Below are 20,299 nucleotides of genomic sequence, written 5' to 3' on the forward strand. Positions count from 1 at the left end.
TGTCTATTATAAGTTAATATTTTTATATAATTAATAGATCTATGCATAATTTTATACAACTCGAACATTATTCAATCATGGTATCAATAATGACATGATACAGCGATAACCCACAAACCTTCTGGTAATGTTCAGACATCTTTTATGAACAAAATGATATAGATTGCGACAACTTTGATCAACATATAATTGATACAATTTTTATAAATTGTCGTTTACCTTATTGCTGTTATTGATCTAATAAATAATTTTGTTTAGTTTAAATCATTCTCAGAGACACACGATTTATATTACAAATCTCAGGATTAAATAATATTTCACATCTTGTACATGCAACACAATTATAATACTACAAGTTATTGATGCATAAATTATAATGAAATGACTGTTAATATAACAATAAAATCGCTATCAAAATAGTTTATTGGTTTTACCTGCAAACTAACATATATACCTTATATACACCCATTGATCATATGTATATATATATATATATATATGCAAATGTACATACACATACATACATATATATACGTGTATATAAAACAATGGAATTAAATATAATTATATCGTTAATAATAATTTATACATATAACTTATTATACATAACTGATTCATATATGTATTAAAAATGGACATTATTTTGCAATTTTCGAAGTGTCTTGCATTTTTAATCTGCTAATATAGTATAAAACGAAAAATACGTGATATTTTACTAAAGCTAAGAAAATATACTACAAATTTGTTACATTGTGCAATAAATTACAATGTTTGTGATACAGTACATAGATAATATATAAAGTAGAAAACCGAAAAAAAATCTGTTCAGAACCAGCACAGAAGTATTTCATTAACGATGTTTTTATTGGTATCTTAAATATTACTAACATATAATTTTTCATATTTTTCTGGTAATAATTAAAACACCGATAAACATCGTTATTGTATTAAAGAACAATCAAACAGACGTAAAATGTCTGCATGCTGGCATAGAACAGAAATCATTTACATTTTTTTGTCCCATAGTTTACAAAATACAATTCCTGCTATCTAAATTACATTGCACGACATAACAATCTTTTACTTTTTTTTTACAGTCTTCACTTTTACTACACTTTTTGTAGTTTTATCTTTAATCGCTATCGATTTTGTTTTTAGCGGTTTCATTTGCATCTTAACATCATTCATGGACATCTTTTTCATTTTTATACTCTTCACTTCATTTTTGTCATCTTTTGTTTTGACTTTGGTAATGCTAGGCATAATTATACCGGGTCTTATGCAATTAGACCCGGTAGACTTATACTAGGCCGTTACTTTCACTTTCTTTTTCCTTTTTTTCTTCTTCTTATCATGAAGTAGTTCTTTTTTTGCTATACAAAAGCGGCAGTACCAATCTTCATCTTCAGCAGGTGGAACTTGCATACCGACACACACCCTGAAATATTAAAAAGAAAGTAGTAAGATATTTTTACTAATTTCAACGTTATGCGGTGTAAATTATAACAAGTTATTTACCAGTGATACCAAGCGTCACAATCATCGCAACCGATCATTGGCGAGCCATCATCCTGATTGCCGCATGCGGGACATATCCACACTTGTCGACCCCCTCGATCCTGGAACACTCATCTCAGGATAAACGGAACTCGATAAAAATTTTTATTTAAACCCAACCCATCTCATGATATTCATTCTGGAGTTTTGGAAAATCATTCAAACATTTATCAACGTTTGGATTCCTTATTAAAATATTTGTTTTAATGGAACATGTTTCTTGATAACGTACTGACTCTATAAGAATTAGTCAGCAGACTTTAAGTCAAGATATTTTGTCATGCTGTCCATGGACATTCTCTCTTATCAAGAAAAAATATTTTAATAAAAAAACAAGATACTAGTCGCTTATAATACTTTCTTATGAAATTCCCTCTTAAATAATATGTGAGACTTATGTATCTCAATGAAATAATGATTTATGATAACATGAGTCGGAGATGAACTTGTCTCTTCTTTTTTAATATTCGACATATCCTTTAAACCATAACTAGCTTTTTATCTAAATCACTCCTATATATAAGGCATCTAGCGTGCGCATTATTTCCGCATTTATATTTTTGCAATATACGTATCATGTTGCAACTAACGTATTATGAAATATGAAAACTAATTATCCATAGCATCGGCGTATAGAAAATTCCTTGCAATGTTCTTTAAAAGAGGTGTAAAGCGTACTCACCACAGTAGTGGTTGGTGTTGTAGGCAACACGTTCCTGCCATTTTCTTTGTCTTCTTTAGCATCGTCCTTTTTAGGAACTGGATCTGCTTTCACCTCTGTACCGTTAAAACCGTTGGTTATATTCCTAACGGGTCTCTCATGCTAAATGTTTTTATGCAACGTGCAAATCTCATGCAATGGTTTGCTTTTACATTTTTTATTACATAATTTTCTTAATATTTTCTTTACTGTCTGTTAGTATATTACTAATAAATTATCTATCAATAATCACAAACTATAAGTGAAGAGAAATGAATGAGAAATCATTCTCATTATATCTTGAGTTAAGTCAATTCTTATAATATGTTTTAAAAATAAGAGACGTAAAATGTGACATTAGTAACTGATAAGATACATGCTCTCTAATGCTACTTAGTTAACAGTCAAGCAGCGAATTCAGTAGTGAGATACAAATCTTAATTGCATCTTGTAACTATTTGTACGTGAAGAATATATATTTGCGCTAATGTGACTGCATTTGCTAGATAAGAAAAATTAATGAGAAGCATGGGCGTATTATTAATTAATAGAAGAAAGATATATTATAAAAGAAATTGCTTTTTTTAGCATATATGGAAGAATAAGTTGTTAAAAATGATATTGTATATTAGTAACTGATGCTACTCGAACTTTTTAAACTATATATACTAAAAAAAAGTAGTATAAAATTTACGGTAACAATTTAGTTGAACATTAAGGATATTCTGCGTTTTAAAATTATTCGATACCAATCATGGTACATATATTTACAATAATGCCTCCATGAAATTTGCATTTATACTGTTAATGGATATTTGTTCATTAAATCTCAGTATATTATTTATTTATATGATTACATTGTAATCGCTCAAATTTGTAATGATAAGAAGAGACAAGTATATTACATTGTATGTTATGTATATACATATATATATAAACTTATTTATATATAATATTTGTATATATAAATATCTACACACATACATATACATATATGTATACAGAGTGAGACATCTAAAACAGTCTAAATAACTCGATTGTTTTTGATGACATGAAAAATGTTTCAAATGAAAGTGAAACGATTTCGTGAGAGACGTATTTTGGTCATATTGTTTTTTGTCTAGGTGGAGGCACCAAAAAGATATGTAAGTCATCTCTACTTTTTAAATAGAATTACATGACTTTTTTTACATAACATAATTTCTTTAACAATTTCTGTATATAAAAGTATGAAGATATAGATATAAAAAAACTAATAGTTTACGAGATATTTAATATTTTATGTCAACATGTGTCAGACGAAAATATAAAATACACTACTTAACAAAAAATAGGGAACACTTTCGAACACGTTCCACTTTCATTTGAAACATTTTTTATATCATCAAAAACAAGCGAGTTATTTAGATAACCTGTTTTAAATGCTTCACCCTGTGAATATGAATCGTAATAGTTGATCTATGTAAAATATATAGATGATAAAATGATGACGATAAATGTTTTCTTACTCTTAAAATGCATGATTAAATAAATTTTCTAATTTAATATTATTTGTTTTTTGTATTAATTATGTCTATATTTGCATAAATGCAGCAATTCTATAAATGGCAAACTCAAGATGCAGCTACTCAGAAAAGATTGTATATTTAAAATATTGTAAAATATATCAAATAAAAAGGAATTATCAAATGTGTGTATTAATCAATATATTCTCTCTCTAGAGAATATTATTTTTAAAATTTATTTCTCTATCATATATAAGTGTAAACTAAATAGTACTTCGTAACTAGAGGCAGACTGGCCTATTGATCAATCAGGTAAATACTCCCAAGCGGCTTTTTTGGTGAACTTCCAAGGGAAGGGACCAAGAAAAAATTGAAAACTCTTCTTGGAACCACACACAATCATGGGTGATTATGCTAAAGAGAACTTTTTTGATGCTATGCTTAATTTTGTCGACTATTTAATTTTATTTGCTGAAGATGTGCCGTTATGTTTAAGTACTTTAAATAAAAATTGCTATTTATTACTATTTAAGTAAAACAAATAAATATATAAATATAAATATATATGTATATAAATAAACATAAATAAACAAATAAATTGCTATTTATTTATTTGATCATATGCATAGCACGTCTCAAACTTGTTTCTTAAAACATGGGGTCCTTACTATCATTTGTTCAATAACATTTTTAGTTCCAGTCCGCCCCTGTTTGTAACTTCTATTTGTCTGTAACTAGAGATTATTTAAACTTAATATTTATAAAAATGTCTTTTCTGAAAAGCTCTCTGTATAAAATAAGTTTTGCGAGGCAGAATAGTAAAAAATAGTAAAAATAGAATAGCAAAACAAGCGTTTAAGACTCAATTTGCGAAAATTAAGAATGAAGAAATATTTAAGATTTAATATAAGAAATTTAAGTATAAAACTTAAAGAAAGTAAGTTTAATAATGGCAACATAAAATACACAATAAGTCTAAATATAGCTATAAGAGAGAATGTGTACTACATTTATTATTTGGACAACATAACAATGTATCAAAAGAGTGTGATTTAGGGGAAAAAGGGAAATATGATACCGTCACCACAAGACGTAAATGCATAGATAGCATGAACAGGAAATTGGAATATTTGGATAGGTATTTAAAATAATATTGATGGGTTGGGTTCATCTTATTATAGATTAAGACGTCAATAAAATATTTGCGATAACTTAAGACAAATTACTCTCAAATTGGTTTTATATATGAAAATTATTGATTTTCTATAAAAATTTAATTTAATCAACTTTCAAAATTTTATTATCTATTAATTTATTTTTAATTTATAAAAGAAATTTTTTTATAATTCCAATCATATTTTTATACTTTTCATGTAGAAATAAAATAGTTTTTCTTCTCTATATAATTTGGAAATAGCCAAACAGGAGTGCTAATATTTTTGCGTTTTGAGAGATATATTAAAAATGTTCTAAGCTTTATTTTCTATATAAATAATTTAATCATAAATTCAATTTACTTACTTGGTAAAATTTTATAAAGTTTCTGTATAAAATATTTCCATTCTAAGATTTTGAATAGTGATGTAAATTTTAGTGATCTTTAGTATGTAAATATCATAAGAAATGTACTTACAAAATAATATGGTGGTTGTTGTGGCGGCACTAGAGGATTCGGGAGTTTAGTAGGATTGTCAAACTGAGGTGAAGGTATTGGCTCACTTTGAGATAGATTTTGGAAGTTAGATTTCTTTGCTCGAGGAACTGATGCAAGTGGCGCGCTAGTAAGAGAGAAACAGTCTGTAGGAAGAGCAAGGCTTCCATCTAATATTCCCTCCTCTGTTTTCTTACTTGCTGACTTTTGCTTTGGTGGTCGTGTTACTAATGCCGATATTTTTGCCAATTCTGGACTAGGTTCCCGCTTGATTTCTTCATCGGGCTTTTTCACAAGTGCTTTAATAGTTCTGAAAAAATAACACAATGTTATCTGTATGTCATGACATAATATAATAAAATTTCTTCGATAAATCGATTACACACATTGAAAAGCTAAACAAATTTATATTATAATAATATTAAATTGCAAATACATATATTTATTAATAAGAATTTATTTATGGCTCACATTTTCTTCATAGGGGCATTATCTGGAGTTGCTGGTCTAGGAGAAGCTGTACCTAATTTTAACGTGATTTTTGGAACAGCTTCTGGATTCTTTTCTTCCTTCTGTAATAAAACATATATAATAATTTAATTATTGCTATTTACTATCAATATTAGAAAAATCATACAAATACCATCATATTCTTCTTATTTTGATCTTTCTCCTTTTTCTTTTCTTTTTTCTCCTTCTTTTCTTTGAGTTTTTCCAATTTCTCGCGTTTCTCAGTCTTTTCTTTCTTCTCCTTCACTTTTTCGCCTTTATCTTTGTGTTTTTCCTTCTTATCCTTCTTCTTTTTTAACTTATCCTTCTTTTCTTTTTTATGTTCTTTAGATTTCTAAAAATGATGTTATAAATTGTTAGATGTAAAAATATAATTAATATGCTCTTAATCAATTAATCTGATAATCTTTTATATGCACGTAAAAGTTATCAGATTCATTTAGAGCGTAATAATTATAATAACAATAAACATTGTATCATACATAGGAGTTATCTTTATCAGGATATTAAAAAAAAAATTTTTTAATATATATATATATATGATTGAGATATTTAACAAAATATGGTCTCCTACCGAATTCACCACATCATTCTTCTCTGTTTTTTCAGCTTTAAGATTTTTCGATGATGGCATTTGAACGATAGGTACTGATGGTGTAGTAAGCGTAATTGGTGCGAGAGGTGCAGACATTATAGGCGGTGCAACGCCTACAGGGAGTATCCTCTCAGGTACTTTCATGAAAGGCAATTCTTTGTTCGGTTTAAACATTTTCGTAAGTTTATTATCTCTTTCTACCACTTTCTCTTTTTCCGTCTTCTCATTTTCGGCTAGAATTGATGGAGGCGTTAACTCGGCCGGCGGGGGAATCAGTGGCTTCTCACGTTCTACAGGTTTAATTTTGGACAATGGAAAGTCTTCGGGCTTTATGGGTGGATTGGTAAAACGCGGCGGTAATGGTAAATTGGGCATGGCGGGATGAGGACCCGGCCCACCTCGTCCAAGTGGCATTGAAAATCGCGGAAACATCGGAGGAATTAAACCAGGTGCCGAAGGAAACGGTGGGAAAAAGGGGAACGGAAGTGTGATCGGAAGAATAGGCTGTATTGGTTCGGGTGCCTGCGGTGTCTTGGGCCGATCTGGTATATCCAACTCTGCCAAATCATTCAGGGGTTTTGTCTAAAAAACAGCAAATCATATCAGCATGATACATTAATATTGAAAATTAGAAACATATTAAAAGAATGTAGTATTTAATCCAATTATTATATGCTAGAAATAAAATTGACTTTACGATCGATTAAAAAAATTATAACAGTTGTATATGCAACTTTTTGATTCTGTATATATATTATTAACGTTCTATTAAGTGTATCTTACCTTTTTCGGACTGATACATTGTTTCGGATTCTTTAACTTAGGTTCTTTCTTTTTACTACTCTTCTCTTTCTTTTTTCGTTTCTGTTCCGGCACCGTAGGTACACTTAATTCGGGAGTTTTTGGCGTACTGGGTGTACCTGGTGGTGAAATATCAGCATCATCAAATATGTAAACATCTGAAGATAAACTCTGCACATCTGCCAAATCACTGTCCGATTGTATGTGCACGTCCGGTGTATGAGGTGTCTTCTTCTCTTCGCGTCCTCCTTTCGGGTCCGTGTCGTTTCGATGTACGTGCTTCTCTGCATTCTCAACATCTATGATCAACTCTGGCGAATTTTCACGCGAATCCAGAATATCCTTGTACTTGTGCGGCTCCGTTATTTCTTTGTCTTTTTCTTCACGTGGTTTCGATATTTTCTTGAATATATTCAGTTTCTGTTTATCCGGCTCTGATGGCAATTTGTCAACAGTTTCCTCCTTCTTTTCGACAGTGGGAGGGACTTCTATTGCATCTACTACCTTTTCGGTCTTGGTCTTCGGTTGTGTTGTCTTCGATGACTTCGGACTACTGGTGGTTAATTTTGGTGACGTGATCTTCGGCGTTGGTGGCCTGCTACCCGTAAGTTCTTGTAACGTGGTAGATTGTCCTTTGCCACTGCCTAGCTTTAACGGCTTTAATTTAGCCAGCTCTTTCATACCAACTAATTTCTTTACTTTGCTCTCGGCAATCTTATCTGGCTTGAATAGTTCTTTCGCGCCTTTCTTCTTCTTGTTCTCTTTGTCAAGCTTACGATTCTCAGGACCTTTCTTCACAACTTTCTTCGGTTTCTTGTCAGTTTTCAATTCGGGCGGTACCATCGGATAAGAGCTTGGTTGCGGTGAATCTGATCGAACTTGATGCGGCGTTCTTGCTTCAGGTAGCTTTCCTTCTCGCGCGGGTGATAAAAAACCAGAAGTGGTCATCATTACGCTGCTTATCTCACGTAATGGTCTACCTTCTTCCAAAATTTTCGCGCGCTTTGCCATAGGACTTTCAAAAGACACCGGATCACCAGGCCGTTTGAAAACCACTTGCGGCGACATCCTGTGAGGTGACGCATTATTCGAATTGCCTGATGATGTCCCACTGCTAGATGTCAAGTCCGCTATGCCATTCATTAAACTTTCATTTTTATCAGATATGTATTCCTCTGTAATTATAAATTAACAATATATATATATATATAATATAAATAAATAAACATATATAATTTATTACTAAAATTATTCAATAAAAATAATATAATTTATTACCTTCGGTATCTGGATACATAGCTGGTAAATGTTCATGAACGTGCACTGGTCTTGTAACAACTTCACGACTACCCGGCTTTAAAAAATTTAAATGATTTTCACGTCGAATTGGATACTGTGGTACTTGAATAGGACATTGAACAGAATCAACATTTTTCACATATTCTGCTAATTCCTGTATATCAATATTCATATATTGAAATGTTAGTCCTAAGTCATCAAGATTCGGTTCTGTTCTTCCCACTATAAAAACAAAAATATAAATCCAAGATATTTGCGAATATACTTAAAATTATTGAACAAATTTATATTTTTATGATTATATAACTCATTTAGTTGTCGATATTTACAAAAAATCTTAAAAAAGAATAGATTTTAGGTAATAGTGTCCAAAATATATTCAAATCTGAATTTTTATTTAATAAAAAATATATCTTAATGACTAATCACAGTCATTATTATGACTGAACAGTTGAGTGTTCCTTTTTTACAGTTACATGAGAGGGGAATACTTGAATATTATTGGCTAATTCCATCAAAATTAATATAACAGTTACTCACAGACTTCTGTGTATTGATGTGTAAGTTTTGAAATACGTAATAAATATTCCTGCAAAAGATCTACTAGAAACTCCAATGGCGTAGAATTGATAGAATGCCATCCTATCGTCTGACAGATCTGTGCGACTACTATTTTCAAAACGTTTCGACTATATTCAGCTGACATTTTTATCTGCAAAGTAATATTGATATACAAACATTTTAATGCAGAGAACGTTTTAGTTGCCTAGAACTATTGCCTTACAATGTATCACACTTGTGTTAGACATTGTAGTTCCGATATAACAATTATTATACTCATAATCACTATGTAAGTATAACAAATATATATTAAATGAAATAACTATGGATGTATTAAAATAAATTTCTCATAATTTTACTATACTCTAAGAGACTATGTAATATCAAGAGATTTATTTTATCCTCAATCTTTATTAAGTTTGTGTTATAGATACTTTAAGTCTGGTTTTTTTTAAAGAATGTTCTAAAATGTATATTGGAGTAAAATAAACTCAGTATATTTGCTTTCTATTTATATAAACAGATTTATCTAAGGTCCAGTTTCCCAAACGTTCATTCCTATTATTAGTTCGTTCGAATTATCAAAACTAATACATCTTAGGAAATAAGAAAAAAAAGACGAGTGAATCTCTATTATCCAAACTACTTGATTATCAGAACTGTCTTGTCCACCAAGAAGTTTGAACAGAGTTCTATTGCATATTTGTTGTGATATACAGTGTACAGCAATTTAGAACATTCTTAAAAAAAAGGAAATTTTTTTGTTTTTATTATAATAGAATATTTTCTTAGTCAAAATTCTTAATGTCATATCCAGGAATTAAAATCAATCTTTTGCTTGACAAAAGTAATTGCTTTAACATTGAGCTATATTCAATATCTTATATACACAGGACTGTAGGGATAAGTATTTAAAATACTTTTGTTTAAAATACAGTTTAGTTTTAGGTCAATAACTTTTCAACAAATAAACAAATTTAAATAAACTTTTGCACAAATATTATTTTTTTTATCAAACTTACAAATAAGTACTACAAAATACGATTAAAAATCAAAACTAACAAAAAATTAAATAACTTTTAAACCAATAAGAAAATTGTGCTAACATTTTACATAGATATTCAGATGTAATAATATTACAATCATAAATTTTTTTATATTTTTGACAATGTTTTGAGATATAATACATACATCATAATATAATATTAAAGAATCACTAAGCGCTGATTAATTTTCTCCACTGATAACTATCCACACATAAGATTCTAAAGCAATGAGACTAGAAAAAATGAGTTATAAAATACTTTTATCAACTTGATATGCTAATTACATAGTAATTAATTTATAAAGCAGAGTAAAATTATACAATGATATTTAGAATACATTCTAAAACATTCTCTTCGAGAAAAATTTTACATGAAATATGTAGTACACATGTACTATATAATATAAAAAGTAAAATCTTCTAAGAGGACGTTTTAAAGTGTAGCCTTAGATAGAATCGGCGTATAATAATTATCAAAAGTGTCATTGGCGCCTCTAAAGTACCGTTATCGCCAACTGTTATCGCTATCTCGTGCGCACAATGCTGGCCGGAACGATCATGACGATGCAGAGATCTTGTATGTTGTAAATATAAATAAAGTCTCACTGGCGACAGGTACAGTTGCACAAATTCGCAGGTCAAATGATCTCGATATTTTAATTCGTCACAGGCTCAAAGGAAGATCGGATTATGATAGAAGACAAGTGTCGTTCTCTCACCTATGGATGCGTTAGGAGATTTTCTCACTTGCTCAACCAAACGTCATGTTGACACATTCAACTTCAACACGGACTTCAGTCGATATTCAAAATTCACAAGAAAAAGCCCGTTCTTCATAAAACGGATATCGCAAGAGCCCTAGCCAAGTCACGCTAATTACAACCACCATTGCCATTCCTACATCCCGTATTCTACTTTTGCCCACACTACTCGCAAATCACACAGTGCCCTTCGTTCACCTTCTACCGTTCTACCTTCTATTAGAGAGAAATATAAGAGAGGACATGAGGTCTTTTTCCTGTAATCGCGAAATACTTTGCATACTACCGCCCTCTGAAGAAGTGGATGTCAACTACCAATCAGAATCCTTCTTTTCCTTCCACTTCACGGAAGAGAAGCATTTTGATTGGTTGATTCTTTTATCCATATGCAGGTGCCTTTTCACGAGCTGCTGAAACTGGCCGTTCCAAAAAAGGTCACGTGACGTAAGGCCGTAAAACGTAATAAGTAAGCGAATTGGCCAATCACAGTAGAGACCGTAAGGCCGGTAGCGAATCCAATGTTACAATTTCCTTACTGATTACGTCTTATGGCCTTATGCCCAGCTGCACACCAGCGCGATGTTCGTCGCGCGCGACACGCGATATCCAATGAGCGTCTAACTTTAGAATGAGAACATCGGTAAAGTTGTACGCTGATTGGATATCGCGCGTCGTGCTCGACGAACATCGCGCTGGTGTGCAAGAGCCATTACGTTTTTCTATGTGTTTCTGGCTTAACTGTCGATAGACGTCGTACGCAGCGTGAATCCTACATAAGGATATGTAGTAATGGGCGCGTTCAGTGGACTCAACAGTTGTTGAGTGAGCGCTCGCTGTTATTGGTGTATTTTTTTAGATCATCCAATCAAAATTTTTAATCTAGAAGAATGCACCAATAATAGCGAGCGCTCATTCAACTGTTGAGTCCACTGAACGCGCCCATTGAGCTACCGCTCGCCGCTCACCGCTGCGCCACTCTGGATGCTTTCTATGCTGACGCTCGATACTCATTTTTAGTATGTTTGGTATCAAAACAATTAAAAAAAAAATTACATAAAAACTGACGAATATCAAGCGTCAATTTTGATCATGTGACCTATTTTTATTATTATTTGACATTAAAAATGAGCGTCGAGCGTCAATATGAAAAGGCACCTTTACGCGTCGCCGTTGTCGTGACGACGTCGCCGGATGTTGGTATGTTCATTTGTGTGAGGCTTGAGTTCGGCGTTTCCTGTCTGAGACGAAATTGGCTCTATATATATATATAACTGGCTTCGGAGTCCGGCCTCTGCTAGCATACGCCATATTATTGTCTCGTGTCTACGAGGATACGTATCTACAAATTTGAGTATCTTCATCTTTGTACGATACAAATCCACTTTTTGAGATACATCGGCGATGAGCGATATCGAGGTAAGTACAAAAATGTTACAGATTTCTGTGTAACTCTTACATAAGTTGCGATATATAATGTAATAAGATAACGCGATTCGGCATAGCTGAGTTATCGATCCAGCGACGCAGTTCTACTTCCAGCCATTATTACTCCCTACGCAACGTACGCAATAACTTGACACGCTCCTTTCGCTTCCGTTAATCGCGAAGTATCTTTTGGAGTAAAGTGAAATAAAACAAAAAAGAATTCCCGATTATATATATTTTCTCCTATGATAGTAATCTCGGCGAAAAAACTTTATAAGGTTATAAACGTGAAAAGCTGAATGGCGATTGGTTGATTATGTTCATATGTTATTAGAATGTATTGTTACCGTTGGTAGTGTTCGCTGTAAAGATAATTGAATAATGATATATTATATTGCTCTTTTGCTGATTATGACTGAAAAGTGGTCTTTAAGTTGCTAAGAAGAAGAAAATTTCATTTCTCTACAATCAGTTATTACATTGAAATTACATTTTTAAATTATTACATAATTTAATGATCACACACATTAAAATTTTTCTTGTTTTTTTTGGGTTGTATTTATAATGTGTGTATGTATCTTGGCTAGATTTATATACACAAATATATTATGATAAAATTATTTTAAGAAAAACTTTATTTAATCTAAAGTTCAATCTACTAAAAAGTTTAGTCTTTACTGTCTTGTGATATATTTGTTTACATAGAGAATTATCAAATCGATCATATTTTGAAGAATTGTCTTTTGAACTAAATTTGTATTATTATTGAAAAACTTTATTTCGTCCATGGAATAATCGAGCATTCCAGTATTTCTTATCTACACAGATTCATTTTAAGTTTTAATTTTATTTGTTATAAGAAAAAATAAAATATTAAAGAATGTATTTATGGTTTAAATATTTGAATATACATAAATTAATGTATTATGGACTTTCTATGATAAGCTATAACCTTAGCTCTAAGCCACAAGAAATTGATCAATTATAAATGATTATTCTCTTATATATGACTGTGATTGTGACCAGTTTCTTATGGTTTAAGACTTAAAGCTTAAATTATGGCTTATTGTAAAAATTATATTTATTGAAATACTCTAATACCTTTTTTCATTTCTCATGACATTTCATATGTGCTACATGGAATGTATTGTAACTAATGGACTTATAAGCAATTATAAGAATTAATGAATTAAAGAAATATAAAGACATATTTATATTTTATGTCTTTAATATTTAACTTCTCAAACCATTAAGGAAAAGTTCAATTATTTTAGTTATTTTCTTACGTAATGATAATTCAGTTTTTGAATCTATGTGAAGCTATACGATATAATTTATAGTAATGGTTGTTTGTAATTTCCAGAGAAGTGGTAGTCGTAGCGCAAGTCCCCGCCGACCACGAACTGCAGACGGTGGCCTAAGAGATTCACGATCACACTCGAGATCGCGTAAGTCCCGCGAGCGGAAAGACAGAGAGGTCAAATATTCGAGGTCGCGTAGTCGCTCCGCGTCACGTGGCCGGAAATCGTATCGCGGCAGCAAGTATACCAGTGTTGGTCATCGTAACAGCCGCAGTCGAAGTCGTTCACCATACCGCGGTGGTCGTTACTCTCGTAGTAGATCACGCTCATATTCACGATCGCGATACTCTCGTGATCGACACGTGTATCGTTCACATTCGCGCAGCCCAATGTCATCTAGACGACGACACATCGGCAACCGAGACAATCCTTGTCCTTCCCGCTGCTTAGGTGTTTTTGGACTCTCCATTTTCACGACTGAACAGCAAATTCAACATATATTTTCGAAGTATGGTCCAGTAGAACGTGTACAGGTCGTTATTGATGCAAAGGTATGTAAAATTGATGTATATTTATTATGTATGTATACATATTAACATGTTCCATACCAAGCCAATTTTAAGTAATTTAACCACTGCATAGATCACTGATGACTTGTAATATTTCTGTTTGTATTTGTTATAATTTGTTAAGTAACATGCATTTTGTAATGGTAAAAAAATTATACAAAGATTATAAAGTAGTAAGTCTAATGTATCAATATTGCAACATATAATTATATATCCATGTATGAAGTGTAAAATTATTTCATAATTGTTTCTTTTTATAGCCAAATTATCAAACGGTTTTTGATAATTAAATGGAAAATTCAGTGTAACTCGCGCAACATGAAATGCGTTTAAGGTCTGTTCTTTATCAGTTCATTGAACTGCACTAAAACTTTCTTTTCCACTTTCACTATAAATACTTCAATATGTCTATTTTAAGTACACTGGATGTATATTAGTTTAGCTATAAAGAACAGACCTTAAATGCATTTCATGCTGCGCAAGTTACACTGAATTTTCCATTCAGTTAGATAGTATGCAATAGTCCGTTATTCCCCAAGTATTTATACTGGGGGACAGTAAAATTATGCCAGAGATTTAGAACGTTCATACTTAAAGAACACATGAGACGTTAAAGGCTTCTGGCTACAGTTACATATAGATACAAGTCTATATGAATTAAAAATCAGTTTAGTATTAGCGCGATTTAATGGCGACACATGTATTTCAGACTGGACGTTCAAGAGGATTTTGCTTTGTATATTTTGACTCATCCGAGGATGCCAAAGTGGCTAAAGAGCAATGTACCGGCATGGAAATCGACGGGAGACGAATTCGAGTAGACTTCTCTATCACACAACGTGCCCACACTCCTACTCCAGGCATATACATGGGAAAGCCTACACATCTGCATGACAGAAGCTGGGACGCACCGAGGCGTAGAGAGTAAGTCTTATCTATTCCTAAAACAATACACATGTGTCTCAAAAAGACAATTGATACATATTACATATTCTTTTATTTGTCCTTTTTTAATACGGGTAACAATAGGGTCAGCTACAGAGGAAGTTATCGTCGCTCACCCAGCCCATACTACAATCGCCGACGTTCACGTTACGACCGTTCTAGATCGCGCTCCTATTCACCGCGTAAGTATAATTTCCTTTAATTTACGTTGTAATATAAGCTGTCTACATGGATATGTGTCTCATTCCTGTATTACGTTAAAAACACACGATGGTTGTGAAAACATATCTATAAAACTGCAAATTATCTAACAAAACTTCATATTTTCATAATTTATTGCACAACCGTGTTTATTGTATTGTTGTTTCTCTTCACTTGTTTATTTTACCGAACACTACAGGAAAATATTGGAGAAAAACTTCGCATGTTTTATGACGTTTATTTTTCTGGAGAAAGACAACTTGTCGTCATCTCGCTCTGTTATGGCCTTTTGTCGTGTCATGTATATGTATAATATAATATGTTAATTAATTGCTTTTTTGAAGATAGAAAATTATGAAATCTAAAAGAAATTAATATATTGCATTAGATATTAAAAAAACAATTCTGTTTTATATCAATGCTGCTGCTTATTATACGAATGATATAAAGATGATTTTGCACATATTTTATTACATTAAATAAAAATTGACAGCAATTTATGTAATATTTCTTCTGGATTCATATTTTCGTAGACCGCTTATATTTCTAATTAAAACTGTAATGTCAGTTGGATTGCAAAGTAAGTATTAAAGTTAGCAAGAAAAACAGCAGAAGAGGGCATCAGAGAAATGCGCTTGATAAATCGTACGGTAGTAGCTAAGCAGCAATCCATAACTTGCGTAAAACAATCATGGTTTTTTGTTGCTTAATGAATTTCAGGTCGATATTAAATCAGAAGTGATGCGAGGCCAGGTCCTTTCGGCAGTCCAATGACTTTGACCCAAATATTTCTTCAACGGGTCAAAATTATGAAATTAACGAAATCGCATTATATTACTATTCTTACCTTACCCAGTTCTGCATCGTATGCGAACAATCTCGCAAGCGTCTAAATTATAATACTATAACAATATTGTTAAGATTATGGATTGAAAAAAATATAAAATGTAGCGGAATAGCATACTGCACGAAAACCAGTAAGGTTAGAATAGATGTAAAACCTTATTTTCATAAGTTTATAAATTTATATTGCTTCCTTTTATGAAGATAAGGTTTCAATTGTGTAAAAATACAAGGCTATAATGTAAAAGCTGGAATATAATTGAGCGCTCGATAATGCAATTAGTTTTTAGCTTGCAGTTGTATTCCAGCCATTGGATAGAATCTTTTAAAAAAAATGTGAAAATTCTTAAAAAAAAAAAATAAAGTAAACCTAAATAAATAAAGAAAGCAAGAAAACGAAAAAATTCATAAAAAAAAATTCGAATAAAAGTAAGTTCTCTAACCTATTTGTTTGTTTATAAGGTTTTGAATCAAGAGGTATTGGATGATAGAGGGAAGTTTGAAGTTTCACTCTGAAAAAATGAGTTTTGAAAAGTCGAAGACAAGATATTTGAAGAACACGTTTATCTTGCTCACATTGTCAAGAGTCAGAAGGTTTTGTCGGTTGCTTGTGACAAAGAATATGATCTGCAATTCATTTCCGGCTGAGAAGCCTCAAGCCTAGAAGAAAACTTCAAGTATTGCAAGCCCGAAGACAGAATCGAGTTGATCGTCAAACCCCCGACCGGGACGAAGTTATTTGGTTGGGGGTGAAAAACAGGGCCGAAAGTGTTTCCGAAAATATTGAAGAAGTTCATCGAATATCTTTCATAGAATAGGGACGAGCGTAAGGTGCTCCCAGACCTTTATATCGATCATATTCTTTATCAGTTGGTTTGGTTGCCACACGCCATTTTATTCGCTCTAGAGAATTGCATATATATACATATGCTTATATGCAAAAACCTCTATATATGCATATGTGGAAATAAAGATAAAAGTTCGTACACTTCCTTTATCACATCCTCTCCCTCCACCATCCTGAGACCTCGGTTTCCTTCAACAAGACCTCGTATTATTATGAATTTTACCTATCTACTAATAACTAATAGAACTTCATCATAGCAATTTATCAATAAATGTTTCTGCCTCGCTCGACATTGGTCCCTCTCTTTTTTGTGGTTTTTTTTTCTACATTGCGGAGTTTGGTGCGTATATAATACACAAGTCGCTTTTTACTTTAGGGCAAAAGTAATATTGCGGATCGATTGACCCTTTCCAATACCCTGCGTATTATTATTATTATTATTATCATTATTATTATTATTATTGCCTTTGCAAATTTTTAGGTCTTAAATTTGTAGAAGTATGTAATGGAGGTACATTTGTCGGGATTTTATCTGAAAAAATGCTAATAAAGTCAGCTTCCAGAAAAAAAAGTTTGGCTTTTGGATTTTTCAATTCCCATGGATCGCTACTTGTTTCTACAGAACTTTGTATTTACATCGATAATTGCATTCGTTGGTACTTGACATCGTAATTCAGTTCTTCACATTCTGAAGCTAAAAACTCGATCGCGATCGTTCAATAAGTCCAATGGCCGTAATCGATAGGTATCTCTAGAGATTAACTCAAGTTAAGTGATTATCTGCACGACTGGATAAAGGAACGATCGATTGGGAAAATGCTCAACAATTGAGACGCAAACTGTCAATATTTATACTTTAGTAAATATCAACCCTTGAATTTATGTACAATTTTAGATTTATTATTTCTCGCAGTTCATCTAAATTTTAACTCATATTTAGCATATCTCTAGTATATCTCTCATGTTTATGAATCTAATAAACTTGTGTCTATTGTGGTTTTGAGACAAATTATGATAAATAGATTTTGAGGTAGATTCTTGGATCCTTGATCTTACGGGTCGCAAGTATTTTATAGATGTAGAACTGTCTGCAATTTATATTTGATTAATTGAATAACAGTTTAACGATTGCAATCAAGTTTAATAAAATACCAACCATTGAGACAGAATCTAAATAATATGTATAAAAATAGACTTGGAAAATTATCAATCTTCGCAGCTGATAATATACTTTTCTTACCTTTTGCAATTTTATTTAAAAAATGTATGGATATATTTAAATAACGATAAAAGATAAATCTATTATTTTCGGAAAAACGACAGTAAAAAAAATGTTACAAGCTAATTTTTACATTATTTTCCTATTGAGTAATTTTATTGAAATATTTATGTGAAAATAGAAATTGGTTCGCGCATTTTAGTAAAAATTGTATAGTTTATCAGTTTTTTTTTATCTTTTCAACATGAAAAGGAAATAGGAAAGAAACAGTGCAAATATTCAGTTAAAAAAAAAAGGTATCAATTATGAACATTTTTTTACTAAAAACAAAAGTGTGAAAAATGACAATTAAACTAGTATCAATTGAACCGAAATTAAAATTACATTGGTGGAAATAAGCATTAATTATTAGAATTTGTTCGTCAATATACATTTCTATTTTTAAATTCGATTTGAGTGAAAAATATCGAGAAAGTGAATCGTCGAGATCGAGAGTCGAACATCGATCGATCTATCGTCTGTTTATGGCACGTAGCACATGCGCATTTTGATTTCTAAACGTAAACACAAAACGCAGAACGGCAGAACACCTTAGCGTATATTTACGATTTCGCGTGAATAAGGTAGGACGAGTTCTCGAAGATGCAAAAGACGAAAAAGAAAAGCAAATCGCAGCAACGACCTTCTTCAGCAACAACCATTGCCGACTATGCGGAATCGCCGACGGATGAGGTCGATGAGGATGTGGAAGAAGGCAAGGACTTTGGCATCCTCATAAACGCGCCGCTCTCGAAAGGTGGGCATTTCGTCTTTAAGTCGGAGAAAGCCTGGACCATCGACTCGTCGCAATATTCAGAGTTCTTCACTTTGAACCTGAAAGCGCTGTCAGCCGCGATCGACTGCGTTCCATTCAAGGAGTATGTTGATGTGACTGATAAATACTTTGTAGTAAGTACTCAAAAAATACATATTTGAGGTACAAGAGATACTCGTGAAGTTTATTTTTTGTTACTGCATCAGAAGTTTTCTTTTCGCTTTTGTCAAACATTTCTCTATAATCGCGATCGACATAAGTTTCATTTTATCTTTGTTATTTATCGAATACTAAGTAGGATAGAACGATGTTTGTATTGATTTGATGTTTGTGTCAATTGTGTCTCCCGAAAGGAAAGCAACCATAGATACCTATTTCACTTTAAGTGCAAAAATTATCTATACATTAGTTTAATTATAAAAAAAAAACAGACCTAAGAACGTAGAGTGTATAAAATTTGACTCAAATTATGATAATATATCTCTATAAAAAAAATAACCAATTCGATAATTTGTATTAATTTTAGAGCGATCAATTGACAAGTATGTTTAATGATGCTGAGAAAGGCAAGGCAGCTTATAACATGATTTTAAATGATCTAAGTGCATCGAATTTATCAGACACCAAAGGTGGAAGCAAGGAGAACACGAGAATTGATCAATCGCAAAATGTGGATTCGATAACGAATGTGAAATCAGAAGACAGTATTGACGACTTAGAGGAAGATTTAGATTTTTTGTTATCCCTAAAGGAACCTGTTCAAAGCACTGTAATCTCACAGCCTGTGATAGGAATCTCACTATCTACATCTCATAATACTGGTAAGGTCTTAACATTAAAACAGTATTTAAAACATTTTATTTAGTTTAATTTTTGGGATTTTTTGTTTTGAAGTCAAATTTTCATCTCAGAAAAAACAATTATAAATATAATGCAATTTGTAATCAGACTAATTTTTTGAAATCTGACAAATATAAGGGATTTATATAGATATTTATTGATAATTTTGTTACAGATTCTAAAACGAAGTTGAAGAGTGTTCCAAATAAGCCTATTGATTTAGAAAAATGGTTAGATTCTGTTTTAGACGATTAATTCTTTTTTGTACTTTTTGTTAAAATACGTTATATATAAACAAAAATTTAAGACT

General features: G+C 31.8%; 3 protein-coding genes across 5 annotated transcripts; 2 read left to right on the plus strand and 1 right to left on the minus strand.

Annotated features, from left to right (window-relative positions):
- Positions 1-968: 968 nt before the first annotated feature.
- Positions 969-11,152, minus strand: Taf3 (TBP-associated factor 3). Of its 3 annotated transcripts, XM_018537246.1 has the most exons (11): positions 10,944-11,152; positions 9,159-9,330; positions 8,598-8,840; positions 7,302-8,494; positions 6,498-7,100; positions 6,057-6,257; positions 5,885-5,985; positions 5,611-5,723; positions 2,240-2,334; positions 1,519-1,619; positions 969-1,438 (listed from the first exon to the last, which is right to left on the minus strand). In XM_018537246.1, exons 2-11 carry the CDS (start codon positions 9,322-9,324, stop codon positions 1,306-1,308), a joined length of 2,949 nt encoding a protein of 982 aa, XP_018392748.1. In that variant the 5' UTR covers positions 9,325-9,330; positions 10,944-11,152; the 3' UTR covers positions 969-1,305. The 3 variants fall into 3 exon arrangements, with proteins under 3 accessions (XP_018392748.1, XP_018392747.1, XP_018392749.1); XM_018537245.1 differs by lacking the exon at positions 2,240-2,334 and having other exon boundaries at positions 971-1,438; positions 5,396-5,723; XM_018537247.1 differs by lacking the exons at positions 969-1,438; positions 2,240-2,334 and adding an exon at positions 5,396-5,540 and having other exon boundaries at positions 1,542-1,619.
- A 1,094-nt stretch (positions 11,153-12,246) lies between these two features.
- tra2 (transformer 2) lies at positions 12,247-16,640 on the plus strand. The gene is made up of 5 exons (XM_018537229.1): positions 12,247-12,401; positions 13,774-14,262; positions 14,990-15,204; positions 15,310-15,407; positions 16,147-16,640. The coding sequence occupies exons 1-5, from the start codon at positions 12,387-12,389 to the stop codon at positions 16,155-16,157; spliced, it is 828 nt and encodes a 275-aa protein (XP_018392731.1). The 5' UTR covers positions 12,247-12,386; the 3' UTR covers positions 16,158-16,640.
- Positions 16,641-18,908: 2,268 nt separating this feature from the next.
- Positions 18,909-20,244, plus strand: LOC108771201 (Apoptosis and caspase activation inhibitor). The gene is made up of 3 exons (XM_018537225.1): positions 18,909-19,283; positions 19,676-19,970; positions 20,165-20,244. The coding sequence occupies exons 1-3, from the start codon at positions 18,978-18,980 to the stop codon at positions 20,242-20,244; spliced, it is 681 nt and encodes a 226-aa protein (XP_018392727.1). The 5' UTR covers positions 18,909-18,977.
- Positions 20,245-20,299: the final 55 nt, after the last annotated feature.

The sequence above is a fragment of the Cyphomyrmex costatus genome, unplaced genomic scaffold (genome assembly GCF_001594065.2).
Source record: "Cyphomyrmex costatus isolate MS0001 unplaced genomic scaffold, Ccosl1.0 scaffold1660, whole genome shotgun sequence".
In the NCBI taxonomy this organism is placed as follows: Eukaryota; Metazoa; Arthropoda; class Insecta; order Hymenoptera; family Formicidae; genus Cyphomyrmex; species Cyphomyrmex costatus.